The 19,119-nt window shown below is 52.8% G+C and overlaps 1 protein-coding gene across 1 annotated transcript; it reads right to left on the reverse strand.

The window, feature by feature from the left end:
• Positions 1–7,169: 7,169 nt before the first annotated feature.
• FCAMR (Fc alpha and mu receptor) lies at positions 7,170–15,656 on the reverse strand. The gene is made up of 4 exons (XM_065937116.1): positions 15,642–15,656; positions 14,465–14,579; positions 10,410–10,748; positions 7,170–9,507 (listed from the first exon to the last, which is right to left on the reverse strand). The coding sequence occupies exons 1-4, from the start codon at positions 15,654–15,656 to the stop codon at positions 8,744–8,746; spliced, it is 1,233 nt and encodes a 410-aa protein (XP_065793188.1). The 3' UTR covers positions 7,170–8,743.
• Positions 15,657–19,119: the final 3,463 nt, after the last annotated feature.

Here is a 19,119-nt window from a genome sequence, read left to right on the forward strand (position 1 = left end):
ACTGAATTACATCTGCAAAGACCCTTTTCTCAAATAAGGTAACACTCACAAATTCTAGGGATCAGAGGTGCACCTGTCTGTGGGGGGCCATTTTTCAGCCTTCCACAGACTTCTGCTGTGCCCATGATCAGCTGTTCCATCAGTTGACTGCAAAACTACGCCCGCAGCAAGTTCGAGGTCCAGGGAAATTTGAGATACGCAGGGGTGTGCATCCCTGCTCCCCAAGGGCTTCTTGTCTAGGTGAAGAGTCATCAGCCCCACATACAGCCAGGCAGTGCAGCCTTGGGAAAGCTCCCACACTCCACAGACCTGGAACTCCCTGGGTTCACATCCAAGTCCTGCCACCTCCTAGCAGGGGGCCCCTTGACAAGTTATTTAATGTCTCTAGACCTTGGTTTTCTCATTTATAATGTGGGGCTAATTATACTTACCCCACAATTATGGTGTGAAGATTAAGTATAATATGGACAGTGGCTGGCATCTAGAAGGAGTTGATGGTTCAGCACATGGAGAGCATAGGCTTTTGGAATGGACTGATTCCCTGCTGACCCGTGAGGAACCACGGGCAGGGAAGTGGAAGGACTTGGCCAGGTCTGCACAAAGAGTTGATGGCCTTGATGGTCTGCACAAAGAGTTGATGGTCGAGAACCAAGGTCTCCCAGCATTGAACGCTTTCCTCCACTCCCCAAAGCCTTTACTCCCCCAGATGAATCTTTTGAAGTCTGTTTTCCCAGAGAGCCAAGGGCTCCCATTTGCACCCTGAATTGATTCCACCAAGACAGGAGAAGTCCAGGTCCACAGGCCTCCCAGGTTGGCACGACCAGTGTGAGGCTCCCAGACCCTGGGCTGACGCAGCCACCGGCAGAGCAGGGGAGGCCTGCGCCGTCTGGTCCTTCCCCAGATCTCCTCTGCCCTCTCAGCATCGCTCACTGTGGACAGCCCTCATGAGTGTGGCTTTGCGGGACAAGGGAGTAAGAGTGGACGGGGGAAATGCCTACCACTGCTGTTTGCTGCCAGCTCTCTGCTCCCGTGTGCAGGTGTTTAGCTGAGTCAAAGTTTAACTTTCATCTGGAGTCAATGTTTAATCCCAGCCCAGCCAGCCCTGAAATCGAGCATTTCTTGGTAAGTATTTGTAGAGCATTTTAGTAATAATCACTGGAAAATAGAATTGTGACAGTGACTCTGCAAAAGCTAAATACCAAGCCCCTGTGCCCCCCACCCTGTTTTTCAAGGAAGTGGACCATCTGGGATTATTTATGCCCAGGTTGCCTGCTCTTGCCATCAGCAAATAATGATCTAGTATTTCCTGGCCCAGCTGTCATCTACTGGCAGGAGCACAGTGCTGGCTCTTGCTGTTTTAATTTCGCCTCTGGGGCTTGAGAGAGGGCCTGGGATGTGGACGCCTGCACTTTTGCTCAGCTTGACCATGTGGTCCCTAGTGTGGTCACTGCCCGGAGCCCCAGACTGGAACAGTCCAGCTGGCCTGGCTTAGCTTGGGTCAGATTTTGGAGGAGTCTCTGAGCCCAGACTTATGTTCAGAGGCTTTCTGGTGAACCTCCCCATCAGGAAGTAGGTAGGAGGAAGCTTCTTTATAAATGTTTGCCTGGTTGGTGGGTGGTTTCATAGGGGCTCCACAGGCCCTTCTTAGGGGGCTCGGAGCAGAGCGTCTGTGACCTGGCAGCCTCATGTCCACACCAAGAAAAACCGCAGTGAGGGGAAGTCACGGCAGCACGCTGGGCGGCAGGCACGTGGGAAGTGTGCGGGGAGGAGGGCCGGTACCGCGTTCATGGTCCAGGTCACTGGATGTGTCGCAGAGCGCGACTGACTGGCCACGTGTGTGCAGCGGGGGTTCAGATCTTTTCTTCAGTCTCCATAAACTCACTGAGTCACCTGCTTCTCCCCGACAACCTGCCTCCCTGTGTCACTGCCCAGATGTCCAGGCCCTCTCTGTTTTCCTAGCTCTGTTGCTTCCTAATTAGAAAGTGAAAACGACATTTCTCCTGAGCCTTCTGGAGTGGGGTGGGGAGGGGGGCTGTCTGTACGCGATCGTTGTGAGTGGTGGGGGTGTGATGGCAGAGACGGCGGTGGGCACGCCTGAGCCCGTGTCTTGCCCCGAGGAGGCTAGACGTGTCGAACCTGAACGTGAAAGATCCTGGAAATGGAAAGTCGGCTTCAGTCCCCAGGCTCCCTCAGTTTCCCCTAGGCCAGTTCCGGGATCCCAGAGAGCTTTTATTCTCTGATTCTTCGAGGCAGGAACAAATGATCAAATCTTTTCTGAAGTTACCAAACCACTCTCTTGCCCTCCACTGCCTCCATCCCCTGGCCAGGGAGGGGCGGAAGAAGGAAGACTTTCAGAGCAGACATCCAAAGTCAATAGGTGGAGTGTCAGGTGACAGGGCCCAGCCCCTCTCATAAGCCACTGGGGTCCTCCTGAAAATTTGCTGTTTCCTTGTTCCTGGTCTGAACTTGGCCTTTAGCCTAAGCTTTGCCTGGCGGCAGCCTTTGAAAAAACATCCTCTGTGATCCTCTGCAACCTGTGCCCATCCGAGCCTCCACATTCCCATCTGTACAATGACATACAATCTGCTTCTTTCCAGTGACACATACTGTAGTTAGTTTTCAGCTGTCTGTGCTACATGGATGGCGGAGAGTTGTGTTTCCTGAGCAGTCTGTCCTTCCCGTGCCAGGATTTAAAGGAGTGAACTCTCCAGTGCCCTCTTCCTGAACTCTTGTCTGAAGTGTAATGTCGTCAAACTATGGGACAACTTGGAAAATGTTTTCGGTCACCGCCATCATGGCTCTCTTCCTTCTAAGATACTCAGGGTTGGGGAACCAGGAATCTGTAACATTAGGGAAAGAAATGGCCCTTATTAATTGAACCTCTATGCTCAGAGCAAAATTGGTAGGTCTAGATCAAGGCAACAAACAGGCAAAGGACGGAAATTGGCTAGAGGCTGGAAGAGGCAGAACACAGAAAAGCCCAGACGCCAATCAGGGAATGTTTCGGCCAAATAGGACCAGGAGGTAAATGGTGGCCCGCTGACCCAGGGCTTCAGTGCTCGTGATGACTGCAGGCCTCTAGGAGTGCGGCGTCGGGTCCGTTCTGACAGCTGGCACCTCTCTGCTGCCCATCTGGTTTCAGCTGCCCCCTTGGAGGGTGGGCCGTGGGGTGATGGCTCAGACCCTTGTTGACAGTGAGGGGAGCAGTTTGGCTTGGAAGGGCCAGTGCCTGTAAGTCACTCTGTGTCACTTCAAGAAAAATGGAGGGCTTGGTGGCCCTGGACTTGGCATGCAGCACCACCCACAGAGAGTGACTTCCTTTAGTACGGGCTCTCCATTCTCCATTCAACCTTTGTCAAGCTCTTGGCCCTGGATTATCTGCACCAATGGAAAATAATCGCATAATCCATGTCTACTTGACTGAAGTGAAGTGTAAGTCCTTTTGTGGAAATACCTCCCTCTCTGTATCTGATGGGAACTGATTCTGTGCTTCCCAGACCCCACTGGCTCCTGGAGGAGAGGAAGAAACCCCCCAAATCCTTGTGGAGCATATGAGAAGTCGGCTGCAAAGTCAAGCGCTTGTCCAGAGTTACCTGTGGCAGATGGACACCCCTGCAAGCGATTAAGAGCTGAGCTCGAGTATTGCAAATGCCAGTAAAGACCTCAGGGCTGGTCAGTGAAGTTTTAGCTCTTAGCTCCAGCTGTCTGAACTTTTCCACTTCACTTAGCCAGGACAGGAACAGGTCAGCTCAGTGACTGAAGAGAGCAAATTACTGGAAATGGTTATGAGACTTTTTACACAAAGGCCTAAAAGAGGAAAACAAGGACTTCTCTAGAATCTTAAACAGGGAAGGCATGACCAAAATAAGCAGGCTGTAAGTCCAGCACGGCGGTGCAGTGCCATGACCAAGGATTTCATTTGCGGCTGCCTTGTGTTCAGTGGCTCCTGGCTACTTTCTGTCTCCTCAGTCTTCTCATCTGTAAAATGGGGATTATCTTGCCTACTTTAGGGAAATGTTGCATCAAGCGAACATAGAATGTGAAAATACCTAGGAGTGTGCCTGCTTTGAGACACTCAATGAACAGCAGCAGCATTGTTATGTAGCAAGTTGAGACTGGGAGGGTTGCTCCCTAATCCAGAGAACATGCTTGATCTTAGGAAAGGGAGTGCGTTCCTGTATCTTGGATACTCCCCATGGACACTTGGCTGATTCCAGCTTCAGAGATGGGAGTCCCCCTGCTCCTCATCCCAGAGGTGTGGGTATCAAGCTGGGGATGTGAGATAAAAACCAGAGTGCTGACAGTTTCCAGTGGTGGCCATGGCCTTCTTAGCCTCCTTTGCCTCTGGCCCTTTAAATCCAGGCCCCTGCCCCTCTCCAGGTATCCGTTAACCCATAAAGGAGCACCTTAAGCTCATAAAGGAGTGCCTTAAACCTTAGGGGTTCCCCCACTTCCTTCCTGGCCAAGATTTCACTCAGATCTTATCTCTGCTCAGCTCCAAAGACTTTGCTTTTGGCTCTGCTCCATCCCTTTGAGCTTGTACTGGTTCTCCCCACTGGTGGACCTCAGCTTTCCCTGGAACACTCTGATGTGGCAGCCTCTCCTACTTCTGGAAGCTATCCCTGACCCCAACCCCTTGGACAACACCCTGGCCAGTGGGTGCCGTCCTTCCCCCAGGCAGGTGGTCAGGCAGAATGCCCAACTGCTGCACCCCAGAAAGAGGCTCACAGGGGCGCAGAAGGAGGAAGGTGCCAGCAAGGGTGGTCAAGGGAAGTTAGAGGAGGTTGGAGTCAGATCATCCATATCAAAGTGGGAAGTGGAGAGCCTCAGTTGGTTTTACGGTTTAATGCAGGGATTGGCATTAAGGCTGTAAATTAATTAATTACCGCTCTTGAGCCAGATCCAGGCTGTGGCCTGCTTCTGTAAATAGTTTTGTTGGAATACAGCCAAAAGTTATTCACTTCAGGATGGTTTTTGGCCACTTCTGGGCTGCCAGGGCGGAGTGGGGCGGTTGCAACACAGGCTTTACAGCCTGCAGAGTCTGAAGTATTTGCTCTCTGGCCCTTTATAGAAAAGGTCTGTGACCCCTGATTCAGTGCATCAGGCTTCCCCAAACGAGGAATGATTTGAGGAGCCCAATCCTGTGAGATCGCTTCAAGCTAAACACGATAGTCCAAAACCCAGGGAAACACGTACAATGTCCCCTGACCCTCCCACCAGGGCTATTCACAATGCACCTTGGTGTATTAAAGTCTTCCAATAATCCTGCACAAAACCTGCTTTTGGTTTAAGCCACGTTTCCCAAACTTCTCTGATCTACCAAACCCTTTGCTCAGAATAGCTCTTAAGAGTCCTCAGAAGCTAGTGTTTTGCAGATGCCTCTGGAAAACACTGCAAGAGTGGTCCTGCACAGTCTGGATTTGCTCCCATTCCTGCATGCAGTGAGCTGAGGGATCATGGTTGGACTCTATACCCCTGAGGGCCTGTGTCCACATCGGTGGGATGGGATGATGGTGGCTCTTCTGTCTCTCTTACAGGTGTTTCAGGCAGGCACCTGAGATCATGTGCATGAAAACGGTCTAGAGCTAGGGGTGTGGTGTCTTTGATTCTTGATGACGACTTTTGCTCTGATATGTTGTTTAGCACAGGTGAAGTGAGGAAAGCGCTAGGTCAAGGTCATGAGTTCCCTTTCTAGTCCTCATCCTGCTGTTCCTAAGTGGGTTAACTGAGTGACTCTCAGCAAGCTGTTGTCCCGCCACAGGGTCTCAGCTGTCTTACCCTGGGCAGTGGGTTTTAGACTAGTTGACTTCTGAGGATCTGGTAGTGCTGCAGTTCTGTAATCTGTTTGGTTAGGGGCAGGCAACTTCACTGCTTAACCAAAACAGTGAGTCTTTCTCTCCCAAACCGTGCAGACCGTATCCTATTTATGTTCTCTGGACAGTGTCTGGGTTCAGCCCCAGCTTCGCAGAGGCAGTAAGGCAGGATTTCTGTTGCTGCTGACAGCTTAGGAGGCAGGGCTCAGTCTTCTGGGAATATCTACCTGACAATTCCTGACTTGATGCTGGAGTCTTTCTTTCCCTTCTCTTCCATTGCTCAAGGGCTGCTCTGTCCAAACGTGAAGTTCAAACAGCTTGTTGACAGATCTGGCAAAGTAAAAGAGCAGAAGTGACACCTGACTAGATGTGACACCTGGGACCAGAGCCAAATCCCCCAACAAGCATGTGATAAAATGGCTGCAAAGCAGAATCCACATAAAGTTCCTCTTGGCCATCCTCTTTCTGATCCACCCCTCTTACCATAACTGCTTTCCAGCTTTATCATCAGTCCTTGGTATCAAGGATTTATAAACAGTTGAATAAGAGGAGCTTTATGAAGAAGATGAGAATCTACTGAAAAATATCCTTCTCCTTCATGAACTTAGGAAAATCCCAGAAAATCTTGACTGGGTCAAACGGTCTATGACATAATCAGTCTGGGGCCAAGTGGGGAGGGATGAATGAGGAACAAATGTTCCTCCTGTTGGTCCCCGTGTAGGGACCTGTGGGATCATCTATGGGCCCCCCACATTGAAAGAGGTTCAGAGCATCTTCATGGGTAGGGTCACCACAGGCCACGGAGACCATTTCCCTTCAGTCAGTTGTTCAGTACAATTATTTATTGGGGGCTCTAGTGAGCTGAAGTTCTTCAGGGATGTAGTGAGAAGAATAACACACATTTACTGCTCCCAGAGCTTAGAATCTACTGGAAATGAATAGAATCAAATGTGTGCAGTAGGCTGGATGCTAACAGACATCAGAAAAGGGAGTGTCTGCAAGGGCTAGAAGTGATTGTTGAAATTTTGTTAACATTGCACTTTGATTGTAAATCTCTCATATTTTCAACCCTCCAGGAATGGAAATTTCACGCCTTCTCCAGGTCCACTGACCTCCACCAGTAGTGAACTGATTCTTTCTTGCAGCCTTCTTTGAGTCACAGTGTCTCCTATGACCTTGGAAAATGCTTGACCTTCCTTGGCCCAGCCTTTGTCTCCCTAGACAGAGTCCCACTCCCCCAGCTCCCTCTGCCCCCGCTCGTTCACGTGGAAGAAGGCAGAGAAGCTGGGCTATGGTATTCGGTCCTGGTTCCTCTTCCACAGTGACCGATCGGCTTATCCTTCCATTCCTTAGGGTCCCGGGTCCCTTGCCGGGAGACTCAGGCGGCGTGGAGAGGAGGAGAGTCAGCCTGGAGCCTCTTCCTTCCCACCTGGGGTGGCTGGGCTGGCTGGAGGCCCGGCTCCGGGAACTGTGTCATCTGAATCAAGGTGACCCCTGGTGACCTTCCTGTCTTCTGAGCTGCATAGACACAGAACACATGGTGAGGGTCCCTGGGCGCTGAATCTGATTTCTCCGAGAACCGCCTCACCCTCTGCAAGCTTCAAGGACCTACTGACACAGAAGATTTCTACTCAGACCCTTAGATCCGCAGAGACTGGGCCAGACCTTCAGGGCCCTGGGTCTGGGAAGCTTAGTCCCTTTCGCTTGCTCCCAGAGTGTCTCACCCTTTCTTTGCCACATCCAACCACCATGGAGCAGTCGCTTTAGTTGTGTTTAAACCTGGGCCTGGTGCTGTAAGAGGTCTGCAGAGGGTGCAGGTATAGTTTGCCCCTCTGGGCCCTGCACTGCTGTCTGCTGCCAGCATTGTTCACGTGGATCCTAGGCCTACAGTAAGCAGCGGTCTCACCGTTCTCTGAAGGACTTCTCCCTAAGCTCTCGGATGCCACCAGGACATAAACAAACAGATGACTTTCCCATCTGACAGATAAAGGAACCAAGGCCAACCTTGGCTAGCATGGCCCAGATTAGCATTTAGCATTTCCACATCTGACAGTCCTGGCCCTGGCCCTGACCCGCCCTGGTCCTGAGGGTGTCAGAGGGGAACGAGCCCTCCCCTCCGTGGGCCTGGGGCGAGTTAGACCCCACTCACAGCTCCTCTTCTTCTGAAGCTTCCTCTTCCACAGAACAAGGGTCACCAGCAGAAGCGGGCACAGCGCTGACGAGACTGGGGTCAGGATCCCGGAGAAGTTCTTCTCTTCCAGAGGAGCGCTGCAGAGAAGCCGCAGGAGTGGGCGTCAGAAACGCACGAGAGAGCGGGGCCTGGAGCGCCCTGGGAGCCGAGGCCCTGGGGCCTCACCCCTCATTTTATAGAGGCCACGTGGAGGCCTGGGCCGGCCAGCCGCCCTCGTTCCCCGGCTGGTGGGTTAGTCGCTGACCTGGGAACGTGGTCCCCTGCCTCCCGGGTCCCAAGTCCTCAGTGCTGTCCCTCCCTGACCACCTGTGTGGGGTCCCTGCCAACGGGCCGCAGGGGCCAAGAGAACTGAGTCAGGCTCAGGGAATCCACGCTAGGCATTTGGCTCTGCTGCAGAATCTCTCGTTGTGGCTTCGGTGAGTCACCCCCATGCCACCCCACCTCGCCACCCGCTGGGGCTTTCTTTCCTCATCTGTAAGAAACGAAAAGTCCCAACAGTCCCACCTAAATATTCTAAATATTCTGGTGCTTAGATGTTTGCTCAGTCTCGTGAAAATGCTCAGATGGCGTTCTCCCAGCGAGGACCCTTGGAAGGAGGCAGGATTCTGACCCCCATGACCCTTGCCCTTGACTGGCCTGAGGTTACAGGGGGGAGGAGGGGAGTGAGCAGACGCGGGGCTCGTAGCTCACTCAGGGAGCAAGCAGAGCTGCAGCCCCGGCGGGGGTGGGGGCCTGGGGGTTACCTCTTTACCGAAGACTCCTTGGGCGGGGGCCCTGGGAGCCCTGCTGCCAGGGCTTGGCTCGGCATCACTTGGGGACCACCGTCTCCGGCAGGCGTGTCCAGGTCAACTTCACCGCTTCCCTCTGCAGATACCATCTCTATGTGGGTTGGCTCTGAGGTCCACATAGTTGCAGCCGGGATGGTCCCTTCAACGGAGCCCAGGCTCTGTGGCTCAGAAGCCGATGTCTCCTCCTGGAGGGTTTCCCACATCCATCTTTCTGAGGCCAGGGTTGATGGCCTAACGGTCCCTGCGGCTGTCTCAGGGGTGCCCAGAGTTGTGCTGATGCTCTCTGTCTCCTCGCTTGGCCTGTCGGCCCCAGGAGTAGTTTCCCTCTCCCTTTTGCTGGCCCTGGCCCTGGTTGCTTCTGAATCGCTGGTGCTCCACACCAGACCCTGCGCTGCTGCACCGGTCACGCCTCTGCCTGTTGAAGCCGGACTCTGCACAGTGGGGACAGTTGCCCCGACGGAGCGCTCTACCTGGCTGCCTGTCCCTGGAGCCACCGCCGCAGTTACTCCTGGGATTTGCCTCTCCGTGGCTGAAGCCATGGTTTCCCTGGCTCCTGGAGTCAGGGCAACTGTATCCCATCCTGTCGTCTGTCTTCCTGTCGTCTGGGTGTTTGCTCGTGTGCATGTAATGGCTGCTGGGGGTGATGCTGTTTCAGAGGATTCTGTGATGAGCTCACCATAGGCCAGCGTGGCTGTCGGGATGGTTCTGGAAAGACCTGTGTGAACAGCAGATGGAGGCCAATAAGAAGGCTATCCGGGCTGCCTACGGGCTTTAGCAAAGGACATCAGGCTTGAGGTGTTTGCTGCATAGGATGCACCCTTGCTAAGCAGTGCAGTCTTTGGCCACTATATTGGATAAAATAAAAAATTGGGAGAACCAGTTGTATTCTCCAGTCTGTTGCAAATATTGACACTTTATGTTCCTGTCTCCTTCTTTTATACCCACATGTTCTCTATCCAACTGCCCCAGAACCCCATGCTGTGCGCTTCCCCAGACGCCCACAGCCCTTCACGTACTGCTCTGCAAATGAGAAAAAAAGAAAAACTCCAGTCACAGCATAGTAGCCAGTGTCCGCAGATGGTTAGAGAGCAGCCTCTAATCGAACAGTCCTCTCGCTGGACTCCTGCCTGCCTGCATCTCCTGTCACAGCTTGACACCCTTCCCTGGACTCCGGGTCCCTGACTCCGGACAGCTCTCTGGAACCGGCCACACAGGACCCCAGTCTGGCCGCCATCAGACGCCTGCTGAGAGGCTCGGTCTTAGGAAGGGCTCAGTCCTGCCCATCTTACCTGCTCCGCACGTCTGAACAAAGAGACATGACCACAAGAAGCCGCATTATCTAACTCACCGGCTTCACGGAACCCCTTCAAATCCACGTGCCACAACATTCAGGGGTTCCCAGTGTTGGGCCGTTGGGTGCGAACGGGCCATTTTCCCTGGCATCTACCTTCCCTCCGTCTGAAACGCAAGCCCGCACCTTGGGTCCTTGCATGACCCCACTCTCACCATCACTGTCCCCGCGTGTAACGCCCTCCGGGGCCTCTGGGCTTCCCGTGGTCTCCTCCCCTCCCTAGCATTCTCCTCACCACACCTGCCCCGCCAGCCGCCGGCCCTGACCTGGAGAGACCGTCAGGTTCATGCTGAAGAACAGCGCGTTGTTTGAGCTCCCGAGGCCGCAGCGGTAGCGCCCCTCATCCTCCGGGGACAGCCGGGACAGCCTCACCACAAACAGGCCTCTTTGGGGGAAGTCTGTGAGGGCCACGCGGCCTCGGTAGCGCAGGTGCGTGTAGCGGTTGGTGGACACGACGGTGCGGCAGACCCCCGCCGGGGGCCCGAGGCGGCACCAGTACTTCCTCTGGTGGCTGTTGATGGCCAGGCGGGGGTACCAGCACTGGATGGTCACAGCGCCCCCAGGCTCCCCGGACACCAGCCGTGGGCCCTTCAGTGCACTGGCGGCTGCAGGCAGAGGGAGAAAAAAGTCCATGGAGAAAGAGTGCCGAGTGTGTCGCCGTTGGAGGAGCTCTGAGCTCCAGACTCTGCTAGAATTAGGGAACAGGTCAGAAAGTGTCTTTGTGAAAGTAGAGCTTTCCTTGTAGTTGTTTAGTCACTAAAGTCGTGTCTGCCTCTTTTGTGATCCCCCATGGACTGTGGCTCTGCCAGGCTCCACTGTCCATGGGGTTTCCCATGCAAGAGTACTGGCGTGGGTTGCCATTTCCTTCCCCAGGGGATCTTCCTGACCCAGGGATTGAACTTGTGCCCCCTGCATTAGCAGGAGGATTCTTCACCACTGAGCCACCGGGGAAGCCAAAAAGAATCAATATAGAAATGTCAGTCTTTAGCCCCTAGATCAGGAAGAGCCGCAAGGGTTGGAATGGAGCTGTGCGAGAGATGAAAATGCAAGAATGATCTTACCACGGTTCAGCTAACCGCTATAGAACTTACCGTGTGCCAGCTGATCTTCTGTGAGTCTGCCCACAGCCTGGGTTCTAGCCACTGGGCTCCAGTGCAGATGTTTTTAAAAAAAGCAGATGTTTAAAAAGCTGCCACCTAAGCACCTGTAAGGGGGCCAAGGCAACACCTGACGAAAGGCTGTGATTTGTTGGCACGGAATGTCAAAGAGAGATATTAGAACAACGAGGTCCCCCTGTATAGCAGAGGGAACTATATTCAGTGTTCTTTGATGAACCACAATGGAAAAGGAGATGAAAAAGAATAGATAAATGTATAACTGAACCACTTTGCGGTACAGCAGAAATTAACACAACATTGTGAATCAGCGATACGTCAATAATTTTTTTTAAAAGAGAGATGTTAAATAGTAAAAACAGAGGCGTATGCTTGCTGCTGAAAGGAGAGGGTGCTGGAAGCACAGGAATCCTGCCCTGCTCTGTGGTACCTCCTCGGACCAGCGCTTGCAACACGGCTCACTTTCCTCTGGAAACGGAAGCCGCCAAGTGCTGCCGTCAAAGCCGAGCAGACTGTCAGTACATCTGCTTTGGCGGGGGCTGCGGCCGTGGCTGAGGCTCAGTCCATGGCCCTTTCACTGACCGCCTCTTCACACTGGCTCTGGGATGTCTCTGCTCCTTGACAAAATCTCAGACATAATTTCAAGTACAGTAACTTTTGTAGTCTCGCTTGGATAAGAAAACACACAGCCTAATGACTGTTGCAATTCCAATCTCTTATCCTATTGAAGCTTTTTCCTTTCTTCCAGCTCTGCTTGGAGGCCTGATGTTTGGGAGGGGGACAGCTCGGGGTCTCTTGCTTTGCCGGACCTCTTTCTCTACTCAGAACTGCTGTTGGGGCCCCTCTGGGGCTGCGTGTGGAGGGGGGAGGGGAGGAGAGCAGGAGTCCTGGCAGTGGGTGGCACCCTCTGGACAAGGCAGCGTCCAGCGGCGCGTCCTTCCCCGTTGCCTCCCAGATCCCCTGTCGGGGCCTCTGCCTGCAGTGAGTTCCCTCCTGGCAGGAACTGCCTCCTCTCCTGCTGGCCTTTAAAGCCCATGACCCGGGGCCGTATGCCCCTCTGGTTGGAGTCATAGTCCCCTGTGGGTGGCCCTCTTGCTGCAGGCCCTGGGGTAGCTCCTTCTCTGGGATCCACATTTGGTCCCCGCTGGAACCGAGCTGTCGGGAGACAGCTGGGACTACAGCAAGCTTGTTGAGTGGCTTCCTAGAAGCTCCTTCTCTTATTCCTCTAAAAGCCGGGAAGAGGTGAGCCCTCTGTCCCTTTTGGACAGGTGGTGCAGAACGCATCACACTGCCTCTCTCCAGAAAGCTCTTCTTTCCGACCCCTGATGATTCTTTGGGAACGACATGGGGGGTTTTTCTGGAACAACCAGCTTTGCCATCTCTCTTCACAGTCCTCTCCAGGTGGTTCAACATCTTGCTTTAGGATACAGGTGCCTGGCATCTATCAATCTGTTCTATGTCTTTGAAAGTGAAAGTCGCTCAGTCATGTCTGACTCTTTGTGACCCCATGGATTATAGAGTCCATGGAATTCTCCAGACCAGAATACTGGAGTGGGTAGCCTTTCCCTTTTCCAGTGGATCTTCTCAACCCAGGGATTGAACCCAGGTCTCCCGCATTGCAGGCAGATTCTTTACCAGCTGAGCCACAAGGGAAGCCCAAGAATATTGGAGGGGGTAGCCCATCCCTTCTCCAGTGGATCTTCCTGACCCAGGAATCGAACCAGGGTCTCCTGCATTGCAGGTGGCTTCTTTACCAGCTGAGCTATCAGGGAAGCACCTGATCAGGAAGCGGTGTTTAGCACCGCTGACCCCAAGAAAGTTTAACCCTGTTGCCAGGATTGGTTACATAATTTGCAAGGCCCAGTGCAAAATAAAAATGGAGGACCTCATGTTCCAGAGTCACTAAGAGTTCACAAGGCAATAGTAGAGCTTTAAACCAGGCACCTTATAAATGGGGCCCCGTGTGACTGCACAGGGCGTATGCCTGTAAAGCTTGGCTGCCTGCTGCTTGTCTTAAGGTCTTGTTATAGGAAGAGTCAAGGCCATAAACGTTAGAGATAAATCAATAAATCAACACACCGCAACTGTGCCACTATTGATGAAGTTACATAGCAACTTATCATAAAAAGCAAGAATCTTTGTAATCACAAGCAAGGAGTTCTTAGGACAGAAGTGATGGTGCTCTGATTTCCGGACTCTGTGTGTGACCTATGTGTCACACACGGGGGGTGGGGGGAGCAAGAGGATTAATGAGCCCCATTGATCAGCAGGATGGGGTGTTCTGACTTTGCAGTTGAGAGCTGATTAGGAATCCTTAATCAACTTTTGCAATGTACACTTTTTTCTTTTATCAATATCAAATTTCATGCACCCTTGAGAACTTGTTCAGTGGATAACTGGTACCTCTTGCATGAGTCCGTGCTAAGTTGCTTTAGCCATGTCTGACTCTTTGCAACCCCGTGGAGTGCAGCCTGCTAGGTTCCTCTGTTCATGGGATTCTCCAGGCAAGAATAGTGAAGTGGGTTGCCGAGCTCTCCTCCAGGGGATCTTCCCGACCCAGGGATCAAACCTGCGTCTCTTACGTCTCCTGCCTTGGCAGGTGGGTTCTTTACCACTAGTGCCACCCAGGAAGCTCAACTCTTATATAAGCTCTTAGTTATATATGATGAAGGTTTTGGGAATTTTGTACTAGTTGATTGTGAGAATTAAAGAAAGGGCTGGCATTTTAGGATCAGCATGATGGCTCCTGGGGGCCCCTTTGGCAGAGGAGGTGCCCCTGCGGTAATTCACCCATCATCTCCCAGCAGTGTCCACTGTGTGGCTTCAGGCAGGGATGGCCAAGTGAGGCCTGCAGTTGGAGACCACAGCCTGGAGCCTGCCTTGGTGTGAGGAGGTGCAAGGGGCATGTGGCAGGAGTACGCAGAGCTGGTTTGTGCCTGGGATGGGTCACTTCCACCCCAGCAACAGGATGAGAAAGGTCTGGGTGCTCCCTTTGCCCAGTGGTGGGGCCCAGTGGGGAGAGAACCAGCCTGCAGCCATCTGAGATGGGGTCTTCTGTGTGCAGGGACCATAGCAGGGAGATGGGCCCAGGAGGGGTCCACAAAGGCATCCACAAGAGGAAGAGCCAGCTCTGAAGCCTGCCAGGCTAGAGAGCTCCAGGCCAGTCCATCAGGTAAGGGCAGACTGCCTCCTGCTTCCCCTCCCACCTGCCACCATGACCCTGCTGGGGTCCCAGGTGCCAGCTGCCTCCGAGATGGGGAGAAGAACCAGGGGAGGGGGGAAGGCAGCCTCATACCCATCCCTGCCTTCCTGACCGCAGGCCTGGGGTGACGGGGGCGGGGGGGGGCCACATCTCTGAATGAAGATGAAATGGTTGACCAAAATATTTAACTGGATACTTAAAATGACCCAATTAGAACTTTCAAGACTTGAAAAATCATGAGCCTGCCTGAGTTTTCATCTGGGGGCCAGGAAGCTTGCTCCTACTGAAAAATTTTAAAGGAGGCAGTGAGAGATGAAAATAAAGAGGTGGTGTGATTATATCACAGAGGTTTTTTGCTCCAGTATTAGTTACCCTTGATTCATTAAAATCTGATTTGTTTATAAGCCAAACAAAATTGTTTTTAGTGTTATTATTTGTTGTTCAGTCAATAGGTCATGTCCGACTCTTTGAGACCCCACAGACTGCAGCACACCAGACTTCCCTGTCATCACCATCTCCTGGAGCTTGTTCAAACTCATGTCCATTGAATTGGTGATGCCATCCAACCATTTCATCCTCTGTCGTCCCCTTCTCTTCCTGCCTTCAATCTTTCCCAGCATCAGGGTGTTATCATAGCATTTATTAATCTACTCTTTCAACATTTTTTATTAAGCAGTTACTTGGATACTCTGGGTGCAAACTTACTGCCTTCCTCAGTGGCTCCCCATTACCTTCAGAATAAAACTAGACACCACAGCATGGAGACAGGACTGATCACCACACCAGCCTGCAACGTGACTTCCGTCCATCTGTCCATAATGCCTGGCACAGGGTAGGCCCTCCATAAGTGGACTAAAGAAGTAAATGCATCAATGTGGTTTTTATTTACCCATCTGGTTTCTTTGTAGACCCTGCACTCTTTAGGGCGAGGTCTTCGTCTTTACATGCCTGGAACTGGGCTTGGCGCTTGAGTTATTTTAGAATGAGTGCTAATAGAGCAGTGCTATCCTGGAACCCACATCTGGCAAATGTAGCCGACTTTCAGTCGTCAACTTGAATGGAAGAGGGCAGAGACAGATCAAAACACTGAATATCCCAGCGATCAATTAGGTCGGACATACACCCTTTCATGTGAGCTCTCGCCTCCCACACTCTCCCTGGACCCAGATCCAATCACTCACTCGCTCCAAAGCCATGGGGAATGCCTGTACTTTGGAGGGGCTACTGAAGGCCCCTGAGGTGCCCACCAGGCTGCAGCCTGGAAGGCTCGGGTCTGGGTGTGCAAGCTCTGAATCTGGCTGTTTGGGACTCACCCCGCAGCAGGCACATCAAGAGGAAGAGGAGCATTCTCCATCCTGCCTTCTGGCTGGTGACCTGCAAGATAAAACCACTGTCGATGAGGAGGCCTGAGGGCAGGCGAGTGAAACACCAGTCCAGTAGCCCTGGGACCTGTGTGATCACCTTCTCACTCTGGGATCAGGGTGAGCTCAGCGCTGGGGCCGGATCAACTCCATTTAAGAGCAGGATGTCACGGCCCTTTGAGAGAAGCATGGCTCCATTCTCATGGCCCCAGACACACACATTTGGCTTGGCTTGCTGCCTCCAAGCCTGGAAAAACTCTCTCTGTGGCATGCCAGTCCCAGCACCTGCTTGCCAGCATTGGGCTCAAGATCTGAGCACTGTGCAGTGAAAATTCTCCAAGCTAGAAGTTTAAGCCTTAGTTGGAACTGTGGGACCCTGGAAAGGTTACTCAGTGTTGGAGATCAGCTTCCTCTCCTGGAGAATGAGACTCCGTACAGGGTGCTGTGCCACTTAAATGACTGAGTTAGAAGCATCCACAGGGGGCCTGGTACCAAGTCTCCCACTTCCCCTTCTGTTTCACAGAAGAATTGCTTCCTTCAAGGAAAAATCTCTCTCACTGGTGTGAGCCTCCAGGCAATAGCAGGAGTTAAAAATCAACTCTCAGGTCAAGTCGTTTCTGCTGGAGGGTCCTGTTCAGTCTCTACTCCACAAGCTCTTGAAACCCCTCCCTGGCCCGCGGCCCTCGCTGATCTCCCTGCTCTGGTCTCTCCCACCAGCCGGCAGCTCCTAGAAGGTAGGACTCTGAGCCTCCCGGCTCTGAATTGGGATCTAGTCCGTGTAGGTGCCCAAGGCACGTAACTGAGCATGACTAAACAATTTATGAACAAGAACCTCTCACTCTTTTGACAAACACCATACTGACCATTATCAATGGCCCTTTGTTGCTTGCTGATCGAAAAAAGGCAAGGATTGTGTCAATACATAATGCTTCTTTTGTAGTCCCCAGAGGGTTTTCATGGATGCTTTTTGAGTGGTTAAAAATCTCTTCTTTGAATATATCTACTGCCTGCAGCTCCTGGGACCTGTGGATACTTTTTCTAAAGAAATCAAACTGAAGTTAGCGGTTGTTTCCTCCTTCCTACGTTAACACCTGTCCTGCTCATGTTGAGAACAGGCTCATACAGTCCTAATCTGGTCCCCTTGCCCCACTCCCTGACCCAGTGGACAAAACCACACATGGCCACTGGCCAGGCTGTGCTTGGGCTAAAGGAGGGGATAAGGGAACAAGGTGGGAGTGGGGGTGGGGGGTGCAGAGGAAACAGGAGAAGGGGGAAGGAAGGGTGAGGCAGGAGGTGAAGGAAAGGAGAGAGGAGAGAAGGAGGTGGAGCCTGTGGTTGGCTCTGTGATGCACCTTGTCACCTCAGCATGGCTCTGCCAACCATGTCCACTCAAGCCTCTGCCAGCTGTATCCAGGTGGAACCCCCAAGGTGGTCAGATTTGGCAAGGTTCACAGGTTCCCTCTGTCTCCTGTCTCGGGCACCATCATGGCAGCCTCAAGCCCTCCCGCCCTCTAAGCTGCTGGCTCCCTGCTCTCATCTGGAGGCTCTCCCAGGGGTGTCTGCACCTAATCTGTTGTTTGATTAATATCCACCAGGTCCAGGCTACTTCTGGGACTGCCGTCCAGGTTCCCCCAGGCGGGTTTTTCTCAAGTGCTAAGTGCTGACGCAGCACACACTGGGGCCAAAGTCTGCACAGCCCTGCCCGGCTTCCCTGAAGCCCCAGAGGGTGCAGCTATCTCTCAGCTGCAGGAGCAAAACCGCCTCTGCGGGGCAATGAGGAAGCACAGGGTGTGAGATAAAATGCCTCCAAGGAGTTATCAGCCTTGATTGGAGGTTGCAAGGATAACATTCAACGGAAAGCCTCTAAGTCATCCACCTGCCGGTGACCTTCAGGAAACCTCTCTCCAGGAGACAGGGAGCCCCAACTCAGTAGCTTGGGGTCACATACCTCTAGGATCGTGCATCACATTTTAGAGGACAGGGCACACTGAGGAATTCTCTTGTCCCTCAGTCCCACTGGGAAGGGCTCTACCCCAGCTTCAGCCCAGGCTGGTGTGTAACTCCCCAAGTCCCCATTGCCCCCTTGAGCCCCACTTCTCTCCTGTCCTCCCACCTGTGGCAGCAGACGAGAAAGGAAGGAGGCAGGTATAAGGAAAGAGCACAGAACCAGGATTCAGGAGGTTCCGTATTACCTGTGGCAATGACCTTGAGCAAAGCATCTCTCCTCTCCACAGCCACGCAAAAGCTTTGACTGCAAGAGAGCCATGCTTCCTTCTCCTTCTTAATGTTAACGTGCGTGTGTGCTAAGTTGCTTCAGTTGTGCCTGACTCTTTGCAACCCTAAGGACTGTAAGCCCACAGGCTCCTCTGTCCATGGGATTCTCCAGACAAGAATACTGGAGTGGGTTGCCATGCCCTCCTCCAGGGGATCTTCCTGACCCCAGGGATCAAACCTGTGTCTCTCATGTCTCCTGCATTAGCAGGCTGGGTTCTTTGCCACTAATAGCACCTGGGAAGCTCTTCTTAATTTTAGTTCGTTCTAAGTCACTCAGGTGGAGAAGGCAATGGCACCCCACTCTAGTACTCTTGCCTGGAAAATTCCATGGATGGAGGAGCCTGGTGGGCTGCAGTCCATGGGGTCGCAAAGAGCTGGACATGACTGAGCAACATCACTTTCACTTTTCACTTTCACGCATTGGAGAAGGAAATGGCAACCCACTCCAGTACTCTTTCCTGGAGACTCCCAGGGACGGCGGAGCCTGGTAGGCTGCAGTCTATGGGGTCGCACAGAGTCAGGCACGACTGAAGTGACTTAGCAGCAACAGCAAGTCACTCAGGGGACTGTAAGGAGTCCTGCACTCTGGTGGTAGGGAGAGTGGGAGTGAGAGAAGAGTAGGACCATAGGAGGGAGATGCTGGCCTGACCTCCAGAATCCTTCCCTGGCCCCTGGGAGCACGGCCTGGCTGTTCTGGGGCAGTTGCTGTTGCCCCTCATCACCCACATCAGGAGACAAGCCCCCAACCCCTTGGGGAAAGTCTCGTCTCACCTTTGGATCTCCAGGCTTAGCTGGGGATTCTAGACCCATCTCAGTCCAGAAATAAAATCCACTTGGAATTTTCCTTTTCTGTTTTTGATGTGCTGGTGATTGGAAACCTTCTAGTTTCTTTTCTTTAAACCTTGAGGCTGAGTTGGCTGTCCGATGCACTGGAAGGCAGCTGGAGTTAGCTCTGGAGACTGGAGGGGTGAGGCATAGGGCTGCCGCTCACCTCTCTATACTCCACGCTGGTCACTGCATGCTG

This window comes from Muntiacus reevesi, chromosome 5 (genome assembly GCF_963930625.1).
Source record: "Muntiacus reevesi chromosome 5, mMunRee1.1, whole genome shotgun sequence".
Classification (NCBI taxonomy): Eukaryota; Metazoa; Chordata; class Mammalia; order Artiodactyla; family Cervidae; genus Muntiacus; species Muntiacus reevesi.